This window comes from Camellia sinensis, chromosome 7 (assembly GCF_055761805.1).
Source record: "Camellia sinensis isolate YWXY chromosome 7, ASM5576180v1, whole genome shotgun sequence".
NCBI classification, from domain to species: domain Eukaryota; kingdom Viridiplantae; phylum Streptophyta; class Magnoliopsida; order Ericales; family Theaceae; genus Camellia; species Camellia sinensis.
Genome location: NC_138967.1, coordinates 112,653,283 through 112,668,702, shown reverse-complemented (window position 1 = coordinate 112,668,702; position 15,420 = coordinate 112,653,283). Strand labels below are relative to the sequence as shown.

General features: G+C 40.1%; 1 protein-coding gene across 1 annotated transcript; it reads left to right on the top strand.

Annotated features, from left to right (window-relative positions):
* The first annotated feature begins 6,196 nt into the window (after positions 1-6,196).
* Positions 6,197-7,096, top strand: LOC145796040 (uncharacterized). The gene is made up of 3 exons (XM_082881017.1): positions 6,197-6,472; positions 6,544-6,606; positions 6,710-7,096. The coding sequence occupies exons 1-3, from the start codon at positions 6,197-6,199 to the stop codon at positions 7,094-7,096; spliced, it is 726 nt and encodes a 241-aa protein (XP_082737143.1).
* Positions 7,097-15,420: the final 8,324 nt, after the last annotated feature.

Sequence of the window (15,420 nt, the reverse complement as noted above, 5' to 3'; positions counted from 1 at the left end):
GGCATGAAGCTTCCCTCATGCCTTGAACTACCCCTTTGTTGACACTTCTTTCGCTTTAGAAGACACTCACCAATGGACTTAATCGATTAAAGAATGAATCGGTAATGTAAAATGAGTAAACAAAGTGAACAAGCAAAATAGGCAAAATAAGCATCTTTCGCGTTGCATTGCATGTGTTCAAATCGGACGTTAATTTGAACACAAGGCAAATGGGACATTTCATACTCAAAGTGATGAAATGTGCCACTTTCCTTGGTCACCGTCACCTTTGATCATGCATGATAGGGTGGTGGTCTTTTTGAGTCTTGTTTTGCACTCATTAAGCTTGTACAAGTTTGGTTCCTCAGCCATCATGCATGGAAAATGCTTGGTTGATGGTCTGAGGGCCAAGAGTTACACTCCTTTGAGCTTATGCGATGATAAGGAAGGTAGCAGTACAAACACTCCTTGAGAATACACTACTTTGCCTCTGTTTGCTCTTTATTGCAGCAAAATGGAAAGTTTTGGACAGGGGTAGTCGACCGGCCACCAGCAGTGGCCGACGGCCACCAGTAGTAGTCGACCGGCCATCAATGAAGAAAGTTGCTCAGTGTGATGAAAAGCGGAGTAGAGGTGTTCTAGAAGTTGGTAGCTTCTTTGGTGCTCAAATATATGCAAACAAAGGCGTTCAGTGGCAAGGCGGTGGCTGTTCGAGTGGAGAAACCAAGCATGCATATGTCCCTCACCCCCGTTGCCATTTAGTTGCTTTAGTTAGCTTAGAATAGCTAGTTAATTCAAGTGTTGTAATTAATTAGTTAATGTAACTAGTTATTCGATTCCGGTTTGTAATAATTAATTATCTTATAATAGTTAATTAGTTAATTCATTTCAATTGCTGTAATAATTAGCTTAGTTTAATTAGCGTAGCTAATTAGTTAGCTTATCCATTCGGACCCTCCTTCGTGAAGGCGTAATGTCATAATAAGTATGCGTGCGTGTGTGTATATTTTCCAACCCCACGTCTTTCTCCCTTTTTATTTAATCGCTTTTGGTGGTTAGATTAGGGATCATATTTCGATAAGCATACCTTATGCTTGCATGTTTGCATCCATTCATTTGTCTTGCATGCACTGAGGCTCGGCGCATCATTCAAAGTGTATTGTAATTTCAATATCTTCTTTGAATACGTGTTTAATCGCATGTTGTTCAAATTGATTCACATGCCATATTTGTAGCCAAACCTATTAATTACATTATTAGATGTGTTGTAGTAGGCATCTTGCATAGTTAGGATCATTCATTTTTCTAACTAGTTTTTGTTTTGGCTTGGAGTACTCACTAAGTTTTATGCTTTAGCATACTTGCATGAGTGTGATTGCCATGTTACCATGATAGCTTGTTTGCCATGAGGCTATGTGCTTAAATGATTAACTGCATGAATGCCTGTGGATGAAGGCTTGTTGTTTGAATTGGAACGATTCAACGAATGCGCGTTTTAAAGCCCACTTTGTTGTGGAAAAATCATGTTTTAAGCCCACTATGTTTGATGGCAAAATCCGCATCTTTAAGCCCACTTGAGGGTGGCAAATTCAAACCATTTTCGAAAACAAACACGAGTTGAATTGTTTCAAGTCTTGCGACTAATCTATACTTGCTTGTGTGCGTCACATAGTAAAGTTAGCTAATAACCGGAATAAGAACACAAAATGTTTATAAAACATCATATCATGATTAGTAGAGGCCGATCTTTGATCGGGCAAGCGGGGGTGCTCATTTCAGGATCTTCCCCTCTCGTACCCAAATTCCCGAGCCAAGGCAACTTTGGTGATGAAGGACACGTGGCCTTTGGCACGAGTTAGGGTTTCCTAAATTTTTCCAAAAATAAAATATTTAGGTAGCGACTCTGTATCTGGCAAAACAATCCAATTTTGGCATTATTTGATTTAAAATCGATTTTCCAAAAAGGTTTGTTGGATTTAGACTCTCTGGTGATTATCAATTTCATATTGCACTTTGTGAGACTAGATTCAGAACCGCGGGAGTCCGAACTATGAGGCCTTCTTTTCAAACCCTTTCCGAAAGGCGGGGCGTGAGAAAAAGGCGAGTCCACACATACTTATGTTTTACATCTATATTTTATGCATTTAAATTTGGCTCATTTCCATCTATGAGTTTAATCAATTTCTATGTGATTTTATACGCTACCCTATGTGTTGAAATGATTCATATGTCATGTATTAGTAGCCAAATTTTTAGTTGCATTTTTGTATATGTATTGCATTAGAATTTTTTTATCTAGGATCAAGCATAATTCTCTAACTCTTTTTTGTAGCTTTCCGCGGGATGCTGATAAATACTATGTAAGTGTTTATACTTTAGCATCCCTCTTGTGAGTATTTTTCTTACTATGTCTAAGCATCCTACCATGCGGCTACTTGTTTAAGTGATATATCTCTATGAATGCCAGTGGATAGAGGTTGTATTGTTCAATTTGGAATAATATCAATTTTCATGTTTGTGAACTCAATTTCTTTTGAGTTGTACATTATTCAAAACTTTTTCAAATATACATGAAATCAAATGTTCCAAAATGAATGACGCAGTCTATACTTGATTGTTTCACATAATAATTTTAGCACTTATTAATAATTAGAATATAAACATATAAAGTCAATAAAACTCATATCATGATTTAGTAGAGGGTGATCTTTTGATCGAGTGAGCGAGAGTGCTCAATTAATGACCTTCCCCCCTCATACCTAAGGTTCCAAACCAAGACCTCTTTGGTTATGACGAACAGTGGCCTTGGCACGAGTCATGAGTTTCCTAGTTTTTCTAAGAAATTAGGTGGTGACTCAGAGATCTGGTGATGCAGTCCATTTTTGGCAACGATTTTGCACTAAAATGGATTTTCTATAAAAGTTGTCTGATCTGGACTCTTGTCTATGTTTCACATGGCACTCGTGAGACTAGATCAAAGAAATCGAAGGTCCAAATTGTTTAATGCGCTCGAGTACCCTTCGGGCATGCAACAATGACTAAAAAGTATGAAATTATGTAATTTTCTTCTTTTGAAATGAATAATTTTATATATATCAAAATGAAACTTTCAATATTACAATCTGATAGGCATGGCCCAGGAGGGCCCAACCCACGGTTGTTGTCTTGGGTTGCCCAAACAGCCACTTGGCCAAAGTTCAGCAGTTGAAGCCCAACAACAGGTCCAATGGAGAAGCTGCACTGGTCCAAGCCCAATTGCAATTAGACATGTGTTAGGTAGGGAGTTAGCTACGTAGCAGACAAAGATTTTTAGAGTTATTGAACCCATACGCCAAGCATTAAGGGGTTGTTTACGATGACCTAAATAAGTGCACTTTTTGTCTTTTTACGAAAAGATGTGCAGGAAAGTAGAGAGGTGATGTGATGAAAAAAAGATAAAAAGATGGATTATTTTTGGGTTGCCAAACTTGGCCTAAATGAAACTGTCATGGCATTAAATGCAACAAAACCTCTCGCTTTGGGGCATAGTGAAACCACCATGACTGACGACAAATAGGCTATAGACTTTTGGCCGATGAGACGGCTTGAATGGATAAAGAAATGATTAGTAAAAGATATAAGAAAGCTTCTGAAGAACATTTGATAACAAGTAACTCTCTCTCTCTCTCTCTCTCTCTCTCTCTCTCTCTATTCTCAGTATTCTCTCTAAGTTCTTACTCTTGTATTATCAATCTAACTTGATCGTTGGAGGGTTCATAGGAAGGAACCATCCTCATTTCAGAACCTTCCTATTGGGCTTGTTGTAGGTGCGATTGAGAAGATGAAGGTCAATCCGTGAAGCATTGGATCAGTTTGACCCATCTCCTGCCAACCAAACTGCATCGTCAGTTGGCGTCGTTTATGGGAATACTTTCCCGGGCGACAGTTGTGTTCACCGCCACCGTAAATGGTTCTCCTCCCACTCACCTTCAATCGTTGGAGTGAATGGTTACGACGCGATCCATGGCTTCGCAGCGCACTACCGGGAACCCTCAAACCAAGTCCTCTAGCGCAAAAAATCCACCTCCATATTTCACAGAGCTCACTAATAGTATCAACCACCTGGTAGAACAGAACCAAGCCTTAATCAATGCTTTACTTCGGCGTGAACTACTCGTCCCTTTACCTCTACCACCACAAGTTATCCCCTTGAACCACGATCAGGCCTAAAACCATCTTTCCAATTAGTAGCATGCATCACAAGACCCATTCCTTCCACCCTTGTTCCACAAGATCAACACATAAGCAACCCAAATGACCTACTATTCCCCCCCTCCCCCCCCGGCAGAGGTCGCATCTACATCCAAATGACTCTCAGCCTTTCCATAATCAGCCATGGCAAAACCTCTCTGTCGTTCATGAAGGGGAAGCTAGTAGTGTCCAACCTCCCCTCCTCACTAGAGGAGATAACGTTCCAGTTTGGGACGAGGAGCTACGTTTTGTCAAGCTTTAACTGCAAGGGGTCATGCAGAACATGTAGTGCAAGCTATCCTCTACAGCTGATTCCCCATTTACTGCCTCTATCACGGACAAGCCTCTACCTCCCAAGTTTAAGATGCCGTTGATCGACACCTTCGACAGCACCGCTAACCCTGTTGATCACTTAGAGGCCTACAAGACTCTTATGGTCCTTCACGCTTTCCTGATGAGATCATGTGTTGTGCCTTCCCAGTCACGTTAAAGGGATTGACACAACTTTGGTTTAGTCAGCTTAAGCCTGACTCTATCACCTCTTTTGACCAATTGAGTAAGTCTCTTTTGAGTCATTTCATCGGCGCTCAACGGCAACAGCATTCGGCGACCCAACTGCTGAATATCCAACAAACAGAAGGAGAGTCTCTACGCAGCTTCCTCACTCACTTTAACACAAAAGCCTTACAAGTTAAAGAGAATGACGACATGGTCATCTTAACAGCCTTTATGGCTAGTCTGCGTCCATCGGATTTCTTTTTTTCCTCTTCAAAAACCCTCCAACCACCATGGCGACCCTTCTAGCCCAAGCTCAAAAGTACATGAACGCTGAAGATTCTTTGGCGGTCCGCCAAGATTCTACTCTCAAACCCTCACAATCCAAAGAAAGATGCAAAGAGCCTGAGCCTGAGCCCGTACACTCCCAGTACCCCAGCTGACCTTTCCGTTATTCTGACCAACCTCCGCGTTCCGCCCGACAAATCCTCTCTCGGCCCCCCAGCCAGTTCGAGTGATATACCCCTCTTAACCTACCAATGGAACAAGTTTAAAACCAAATACAGCATGACCACACCTTAGATGGCCCTAACCATTAAAGACGTCCTCAGCCAGGCAAGACCAGTCTAAGTATTGTCGCTTCCACTACGACCATGGCCATAACACTGAGGAGTGTATCAATCTCAAGGATCAGGTAGAGAAATTGGTCAAACAGGGTCACCTAAGTCGATTCACCGCTGCTCGACCTCATCAGAGGACAAGAACCGACCAGTAGAGGCAAAATGATAGACGAACTCCCCATGGCAAGCTGACCAACCTAGGCAGCATGATGATAGAGCCCAACAACAACCCTAAGCTCAAGAAGGACCCCTACCTCCGCTGGGCGAGATCAGAGTCATTGCGGAAGAACTCGCATACAGCGGACCATTATGATTGGCATAGCGAGCCGAGCTCAGAAAGATCAGACAATGGTCGGATAAAGAAGTGAAGACAGTAGACTGACCCTATAAGCAGCCCAAACAGTGGTCGAAACCCATCACTTTCACGGATTCAGACTGCACAGGAGTCCGATACCCTCATGATGTCATTTCCTCTCTTGTCTCCAACTACAAAGTCAGCCGTGTTCTTGTCGACAACGGCAGCTCATCTGATATTATCTTCTTCAATGCTTTCAAACAACTTAAAATTGGGGAAAAAAAGTTATTACCCTTGCAGACCTTCCTGATTAGCTTTATAAGCGACTGAGTGACCTCTATAGGGTCAATTGATGTCTCAATCACTATTAGGGAATACCCCAGGTAGGCTACCCTCACATTTTTTGTTGTTGATTGCCCCTTCACTTACAACATAATTCTCACATCTCTTAATGAAATTTTTGACCTCTACATATCACTTGGCAATGAAATTTTTGACCGAGCACGGGGTCAATACTATAAAGGGGGAACAAATCGTTGCCAAGGAATGCTATGTTACCTCATTAAAGGAAATTAGAATGAAAGAGGCCATGATCATCGAGGGCCTCAATGCTATGGACGAAGAGGAAGTGATTCGGCTCACTGGCAGAGTAACCGCCCTCAATTGTTTCATCTCAGGGGCAACTGACAAGTGCCTTCCATTCTTCAAGGTGCTTAGGAAGGCTTTTACTTGGAATGCTGAATGCGATGAGGCATTTCATAAACTGAAGCAATGCATAGCTAACCCTCATCTCCTCTCTCAAACAATTCCGAGGGAGACCCTCTTCCTCTACTTAGCCATTTCCAACATTGCGGTTAGCATCGCCCTGATCAGAGAGGACGTTTCAATCTAACACCCAGTTCATTATATTAGTTGAGCACTCAGGGAGGCAAAGAAGAACTATCCCCTGTTAGAAAAGTTGGCATTAGCTCTAGTCATCACCTTCAGGTGACTCCGGCCATATTTCCAAGCCTATTCCATTGTGGTTCTCACAGACCAACCTTTGAAGAAAGTTACGCAACAATCGGAGTCTTTTGGCAGGCTTATGCAGTGGTCGATTGAGCTAAGCCAATACGACGTTTCTTATCGACCTCACACAGCCATTAAGGACCAAGCTGTTACAGACTTCATCGTTGAGTTCACCAACATCACCCCAAATGTGCTTCCCCCAACAATCAGCACAGTGCCTGAAGAAGTCAATCGCTACTCTTGGACCTTGAATGTTGATGGCTCTTCTAGGAAGGAAGGAAGTAGAGCGGGATTAATCCTCATTACCCCGGAAGGTGAAGATTTCAAATGTGCCTTCCGCTTCCAGTTTGAAGCAAGTAACAATGAGGCGAAATACGAAGCTTTGATAGTGGGTCTCAGACTGGCTAAAGATATTAAGGTGGACCATATTCAAGTATTCAGTGATTCTCAACTAGTGGTTGATCATTAATAAGGACTTTGATGCAAAGGAAAAAAAAATGAGATCCTACAGGGATATTACTCTACCCCTCACTCGTCTTTTTAACAGCTTCCACATCAAGCACATTCCAAGGTCTGAGAATTCCCAGGCCGATGAGATGGCCCAATTAGCTTCGACAGACCAGTCAGACCTCTGTCGTGGGGTCAGAATTAAGTATCTGGCCCACCCAGCAATCTCCTAAGACCAACAAGAAGTCTATCTACTTCAAAATGAATATATCCCCTGGGCACAGGATATAATCCAGTTTTTAGAACAAGGGATGTTGCCAGAACATAGGAAGGAGGCAGATAAGATCAGAGTTCAGTCAACCAATTATGTTATTATCAAAGGGGTCCTGTATAAGCAAGGATTTTCACGGCCATATCTCAGGTGCCTTAATGCCGACCAAGCCACTTATGTTATACAAGAAATTCATGAAGAGGTTTGTGGAAATCACTCTGGGGGACAGTCATTGGCCCATAAGATCCTTTGCACGGGCTACTTCTTGCCCACACTCAGCTAGGATACCAATGGTTTCATGCTCAAATGTAACAAATGCCAACGCTTTGCTAACATACCCCATGCCCTTCCAGCAGAATTGATTACACTTAGCAGTCCTTACCCCTTTACCAAATGGGGAATCGAGCTAATAGGCCCCTTGTCAACTGGGAAATGCCAAGTCAAGTTTGTTATGGTTGCTATCGATTACTTCACCAAATTGGTGGAAGCAGAGCCCTTTGCCAAGATTATCGAGAGGAATATCACTAGCTTTATTTGGCAATCCATTGTGAGCAGATTTAGAGTTCCTCAGGCCATTGTATCAAATATTGGAAAACAGTTTGATAACGCTAAGTTCAGGGAATTTTGTGAGGAGCTTAATATCAAGACATGTTTTTCCTCTCTAGGCCATCCCTAAGTTAATGGGCAAGTTGAAGTCACCAACCACTCCCTGTTCAAGATCATCAAAACTAAATTACAGAAAGCTTAGGGTCTCTGGGTAGAAGAGCTACCGAATGTACTCTGGGCATATTAGACAACAACACGAACCCCCATAGGGAAACCCCTTTTTGCCTAACATACAACGCTGAGGCAGTCATAAGGTAGCGCTATAACAGAAGAGTCAAACCCAGAGAATTCGCAGTGGGAGACCTAGTCCTAAGGGAATCAACTTTGGCCACCAAAAACCCAGCCTAAGGGAAGCTAGCAGCTAATTAGGAGGGCCCTTATATTGTCAAATCTAGGCCACGCCTAGGCACTTACCGTTTTCAATAAAGTGAAGCCTTTTTCTCATGTCTCATTTATTTTACTGTCCTATTCGACTCAGATCACTTGTTGTATTCTGTCTTTCGAATGTAATGTATAAGCTAACCTTGGCAAGACTTCATATTAATGAGAAAAATATTCAACTTTTATTGTCACGACCCAAACCTGCCCCTAAAAGTTTGGACATGACCGGCCTGAACTTAGGCCTCAACCCAGTTTCCGTACGTTTTACTCAACATTGGGGCCTAAACAGAAGTAAATATAATATTAAAATAAAACATCCATTGAGCTGTGTCTAAATGCTAAGATCTTGATACATCATAACATACATAGGTACATAACATGTTCATATATCATTTATACCCATTGAAATTACACGTTTAAGTCTATACAAAGGAGTAGCAACCCGAAAGTTAAATATAAGACAAGTCATTTAAAAGATTTAACAAAATATGCCACCATATAGATCTCCTCAAAATAAAGCAGAAGGCCACTTCGGGTGACTCAACAAAAATGATTCAACAAAAGTCTCCTGGGTTGACCTAGGGTTGTCCTTCGGATTGAATACCTACATAACACACATAAATATAGAATGAGCAAGGCTTAGTGAATAATAGAAATGTAGTAAGGTTCACGTGATTGAGCACAATACGTGCAGATTATAACTTCACAAGTCATGTGCTTGTCTTAGTCATGAACTCCTTCCAAAACGGCCTCGGGCCCAATATCATACGGAACGATCTTAGGCCCAACATATACAGAATGGCCTTAGGCCCAATATCATACAGAACAGCCTTAGGCCCAATGTAATACAAAACAGCCTTAGGCCTAATATAATATAGAACGGCCTTAGGCCCAACATAATATAGAAACAAAACGACCTCGGGTCCATCTCATATGCCATTGTTCAATTATGTCAAGTAGTCTATCCAACATAACTTATGTATCACATGTTATTTATTAACAAAGTAGATAAGGTATGAGCATAATTTGTGAATTAAACACATCGATACACTACTACTACTCACTGTGATGCGGATGAACAATGGTCCCCTCCTGCACGTGCTCTACACATAGCACACAACTCGTAAGTACATCACTTTTCTTTAGTCTTCTCTATTTATCAAATGTTCGATTCGCTGAGTCCCATTCAATTAAATGCATTACAGAAGCATCAAATGGACATATTAACACATTCAGAGGGTCGAAAAAAGAAAAAGAAATTAACAGAATTTTCCACCTTTAGCCGCACGTACAGAAGTCCCCACCGCACGTGCTTTTATTGCAGTATACCTCAATCTGTTTCCCCTGTTTTCCGCACGTGCGGCTGTGATCCCCGCACATACGGCTATGCATTCTAGCTCTGTTCTGGGCAGTCCGAAAAGTCACATTTTTAAGCTTTCAAGAGATAATAAAATAGCCAAATCCAAGTAAATTCACTTCTAAAACATAATATATAAACACAATAAACATGAGATTCCAACCTATTAAGATCAAGACTTGGTTTAGTTGGATCTTTACACCTCCAATCCAAGATTCCTTGACTTTCATCATATAAACATATACATAAACTCAAGCATACAAAAAGGGTAGGATTATACATAATTGCTTTCAAGCCAATGCAAATTAAACATAATATAGAATAATCAACTTCACCATTACACACATCTAAGAGATACATAATCACTTATGAGAGTTGATCATTCATAACTCATAACCCTAGACAAATTCCATTTCAAAGCTTGATTCAAGACAATTGAAGAAGGATTGAGAGTTTACTAGTAATTTACACTCACTTTAAGTTGTAGTCTTCAAATCTTCCTTAGCAAGTTCTTTAATTCCCCAACCTTGATTGATCTCCTTCTCACCAGGAGATATTTTTGTTTTGGGTTCTTTGATCTTAGTGTTGTTTCTAACTCATGGTCTCCTATATTTAACTAAGACTCACACTTATATGAGTCCACAAAGTAAAGTTAACTCGGGTTAGTCTAATTAACTTAATTTAATTCATTACGAATCAAATTTTTATAAAACTGCACATAATATCCCAAAAATCATGTTAATCATAATGGTAAAGTAAATTTTGGGTTACTGCACCTCTAAGGCTTCCAATTTCCAATCCAAATGTCTCAATTTCAATAGATTTTTCCAATAATCGACAAATATAGTATCATAATTAAATAATTCACGTATGTAAGCACAACTCCACATGGAATTTCACATTAAACATGTAATTACTCATATAACGAGAGATGTAATGCATATAAGAGGGTCGGGTTCTTACATTTGTTATCTGTGTTGCACATTTTATAAGTTTTAAATTAAAAAGTCTCAGCTAGACTGAGCTTGAAAACCTCAGCCAGATTGAGACAAAAAAGCCTCAGCCAAACTGAGCGCGAAAACCTTAGTTAGACTGAGTCTAAAAAGCCTCAGCCATATTGAGTATTTCACCTTAGCCAAACTCAGTCCAAAAAGCCTTAGGCAGGCTGAGTCCAAAAAGCATCAACCAGACTGAGCGTAAAGACCTCAGCCAGACTAAGTCCAAAAAGCTTTAGCCTGACTGAGCGTGAAGACCTCAGCCAGACTAAGTCCAAAAAGCTTTAGCCTGACGAAGCATGAAAACCTCAGCCAAACTTAGTCCAAAAAGCCTCAACCAGACAGGGCATGAAGACCGCCAGATTGAGCCCAAAAAGCCTCAACCAGACTGAGCATGACAACCTCAGCTAAATTGAGTCCAAAAAGCCCCAGCCAGACTGGGCATGAACTAATCTCAGCCAAATTAAGCGTTGAAGGCCCCGACCAACTTGCCTTGTAGCCAGCTGATTGTCTTTACGACCAGAATGAATCAACCGACCGACTTTATCCCTGACCCATGTAGGGTCTGCCTATCGGGCCTACCCAAATCACCTTTCCAAAAACATGACCAACACAAGAATTCACTCCTCCTTATAAATTTAATCTCCCCACTTTTCACAAGTTAAGACATTGATTCCGTTAAAATTTTTACAAGTTACACTTTTCTTAGTTTTAATAGTTCAATTTGCCTGGCCAATAGTCATCCTACCACTTTTTCTATTTATAATTACATTTTCTCAAATTAGTTCTCCACCGAGGATCAGTTTTATAAGCCCAGGAACTTTGTGTAGTGCACTCTTGGTATTGGTCGCTCTGCTTTACCACTCTACTTTCTATTTTACACATCTATTTTTTAATAAACCCAAATGATTGATGACCACCTAAAGCTCAGAACAACTGCGTTTCACAAATTTGACGTTATCCATCACTTATTTGCTCAAGCTCAATTTTACTTCCACTTCCAATGATTACTTAGTTCATTAATGTTCTAGACAACTACATTATGCCAGATTAGTTCTAATTTTTCCTTGCGTTTTACATATGTTCACCCAACTGTTGTTATAGAATTTACATATTTGACTTAAGGATCATTCAAATAACAAGAAACCCAAATATGCAAGGCCATAACTCAAACACATTCTTGTATTAACCAAAATTTTTACAAGGAAAAGTTCTTTATTACAACACTTACGAATTACAATTTCTGTACATTTCTAAAAAGGATAAGCTACAACAAAACAGAAAGAAAATAAAGTACTACAACAGCATAAAGCTCAGCTCGCTTCCCCTCCATTTCCTTCTTCCTCACTGGACAACAAGTCTTCTTCTTGAATACCTTTATCCAATGGAGTGCAGGCAATGTCTCCATCTCCCAGCTCTATAAGGTCAAAGTTGATGCCTGGGAAGGTACCTCTGCTCTCTGCTTGAACTTCACCCAGTCGCTATCACAATACTCGCTGGGCAAGACCTTGAAATAGTCGGACTGTTGGAAGTTCTGTATTATTTCGGCCTTGGTCTACCCCTTCACCAAATTGGCAGTAATTGTGCTTGATGGCCTAGCCTCAAATCCTCCATTTCTGACCAAGCTTATGCCTACAGCAACATTTACCGCTATCTGGAATTTGGTAGACTACTTGAACTACTCCACAATTGCGGTATGGAGGTCGAGGTAGGTCACTCGTTCTGATGTCATCACCATGGCTAACTCTGCTGCCTTAGCCCTCGCTTCCTCTGATGCCTTCTTCTCTGCAGCAAGACCCCTTATCAACTCTGTAACTCGTGCCTCCAACTCTTCATTCTCCTTTAGAGATGAGTAATGTAACTTTTCATTGTTAAGGAGGGCTTCCTCCAGTTGATATTTGGCAATTTGGCAGGCCTGTTGGGCATCCTAACTCTTCTTTCATTCGGTCACCACCTTAAACTCTAGAGCCACCGTCTTACGATAAGCGATCTCTAAGTCATTAGTAGAGCGGCCTAGTTGTGCCTTAACTTCCACCAATTCAGCCTCTATGAGAACCCGAATATACAAATCAAGTAATGTGATATCCATGTTCCGTAATATGTTAATTGGTCCTTAATTCGAGCATGATTACGTGTTTAATATGATTTTGTGTGCCATTATGTGAACATATATAGTTTTGAATTTCTATCTGTTCACCGTAGGAATATCTGTTTGATTATCTGCTTTGGAAATTAAATTGAAGGTCTTATCGGCCACAGAACCCGAAATTAATTACGCCATTGTGATTAGTGTAATTTTTAGAGCCTACGGTGAAATTTAATTGGAAATTGATTCGGATCAGATTAAATTGATTAAATTGTTGAATTAGTTCCCAATTATTTATTATTATTAAATTAATGCTAGTGGGAACTTATGTAAAGAGGCACTATACACTTAATTGTTACACTTGAGCTCAAAAATTAGATTTTGTGCCTTGAGAGAGAGAGGGTCGGCTATAGAGAGAGAAAGGGAGAGAGTTGTGTAATCTTGGCTCAAAGTTTGGGAATTTGAAGATTTAACTCATGAATTGGCTAGAGTTTGGGGGTTTGAAGCTCCTAGGTAAGGGAATTCATGAGTTTAATGTTTTAAATTGTGAATTCAAGTTTGATTAATGATTAAGAACATGAATTAAATTGTCTATGAGGAGATTGAGTTGTATGTGTTGAATTTAAAGTCAATAGATGCATGTATGTAGGAAATTACTATGAATTTCCATATTTGAACACAATGTGTATAATCTATGTTGAATCTTGTTTGAAATCCATGTATTTGATCATCTCTTCACCAATTAAGTTGATATGAATGAATATCTCTCACATGCAAGTGTAGATCATGGAGGTGTGAGCTTTGCATGTTGAATTTGATGTGTTGGTGATGAGTTTGGGTTAATTTGAGGCATGCATGTGAGAAATTCTTGGAATTAAGCTTCATAATGTTGAAATTTAGTGTTTATACCATGCTAGTATATATATATATATATATATATATATATATGTGAAGTTTGAGCCAAAATCATGCATTTGGAACCTTTGAATATTAGGTTGAAGCTCAAGATCATGTTCTGAAAAATCCAAAAAATTTTATGTCCGCTCGAGCGGGGAAACCGCCGCTTGAGAGTGAATTTCATGCTCCCAGTATTTTCTGCGGACATGGTGTCCACTCGAGCGGGGAAGTTCACGCTCGAGCGGGGAGCCATGTAGAGAGGCCTTCTGTTCGAGCATAAATTTGACACATCCAGTACTTTTGCAGGCCTCGTGGGTCCGCTCGAGCAGGGACCCTGTTTTTTGAAATTTTAAAAAGGCATTATGTGTTTCATTTTCTATTCTCTTTCACTTCCAAGTACTCTTAGGCATGTATTGAGCATTGTAATTGAGTAAAAGAGATAAGAATGGAGCCTAAAGAGGAAAATGTGAATTTAGAACGGATCGAATTGTTTATGACCCTTTTGTGTTCATGGAATGTGTAGGGTCGAGCTCTAGAGCAAACCAACCAGCCAATCACTGTGAGTAATATCGATACTTTGAAGTCGTCATTTGTCCAATTGCTTATTTCCTTATAAGCCTTATAAGTTTGCTAGTTTGAATTACGGACAAATGTTTGATATGAATAAACGAATGGGCCAAAGGCTAGTTTGATATGAATGAATGGGCCAGAGGCCAGTTTAACATAAATGAATAGGCCAGAGGCCAGTTTGACATAAATGAATGGGCCAGAGGCCGGTTTGATATGAATGAATGGGCCAGAGGCCAGTTTGACATCAATGAATGGGCCAGAGGCCAGTTTGACATAAATAAAAGTTGAATGGGCCAAAGGCCAGTTTGACATGAAAATCTGAATGGGCCAAAGGCCAGTTTGACAAATGGAAGATAAATGGGCCAAAGGGCAGTATGTTTGGAACCACAGTCACTTGACTTAAATTGTGTATATATATATGTTAAATAGAAATATGAATTGGGCCCAAGGCCGTTTGAAGCATGTTATTCTACGTACCGTTTGTATAACTCCTTTATTTGATATTATTCACTGGGCTATCGCTTACGCTCATTCGTGTGTTTGTAGGTGAGCCAAGAGAAGTCCAAACCCAGGCCCAGTGAAGTATGGGTGGAACAACAAAGGTTTTGAGGAGTCAGCCCTTGCGTCTCACGCACAAGACTTGTCTTCGCCTTTTTATCATTTTGTTTTATGTTGTCATGTTGGCGAAGTCTTTGAACATGTCTGTATATAGTTTTCATTGGTTGACTTAGTTTTTGGATGATCCTGTCTGTACAGAATTTTATGGCACTGTACTTCTGTTGTGAGTTATTAATGTACACATGTATGATTTGTTATGATGTGCCATGTAAGCACAGCTCTATGGACAAAGTTTTAAATTGCTTCCGTTTGGCCCCTGTTAACTCTGTTAAAATACGTTTGGTTTGGTTTGAGGCCGTAGGTAATCTCATGATTACTGGCCGGTTATGTCCTTAACCCACGGGGGCGGGTTCGGGTCATGACAAGTAAATAATTAAATAATAATAATATTACAATCTCAAATATTTTGGTGGTGAATCCTAAAGTGCAAATTAAATATTTGGAAAGTCTTTTAATTAATTTAAACCTAAAATAAATTTATGGTGAAAGTCTAAACCTAAATTGTTAGAATCAGAAACTGTTTGAAATAAGTTTAACCAAACAGTCCAATATAACTTTTTAAAAG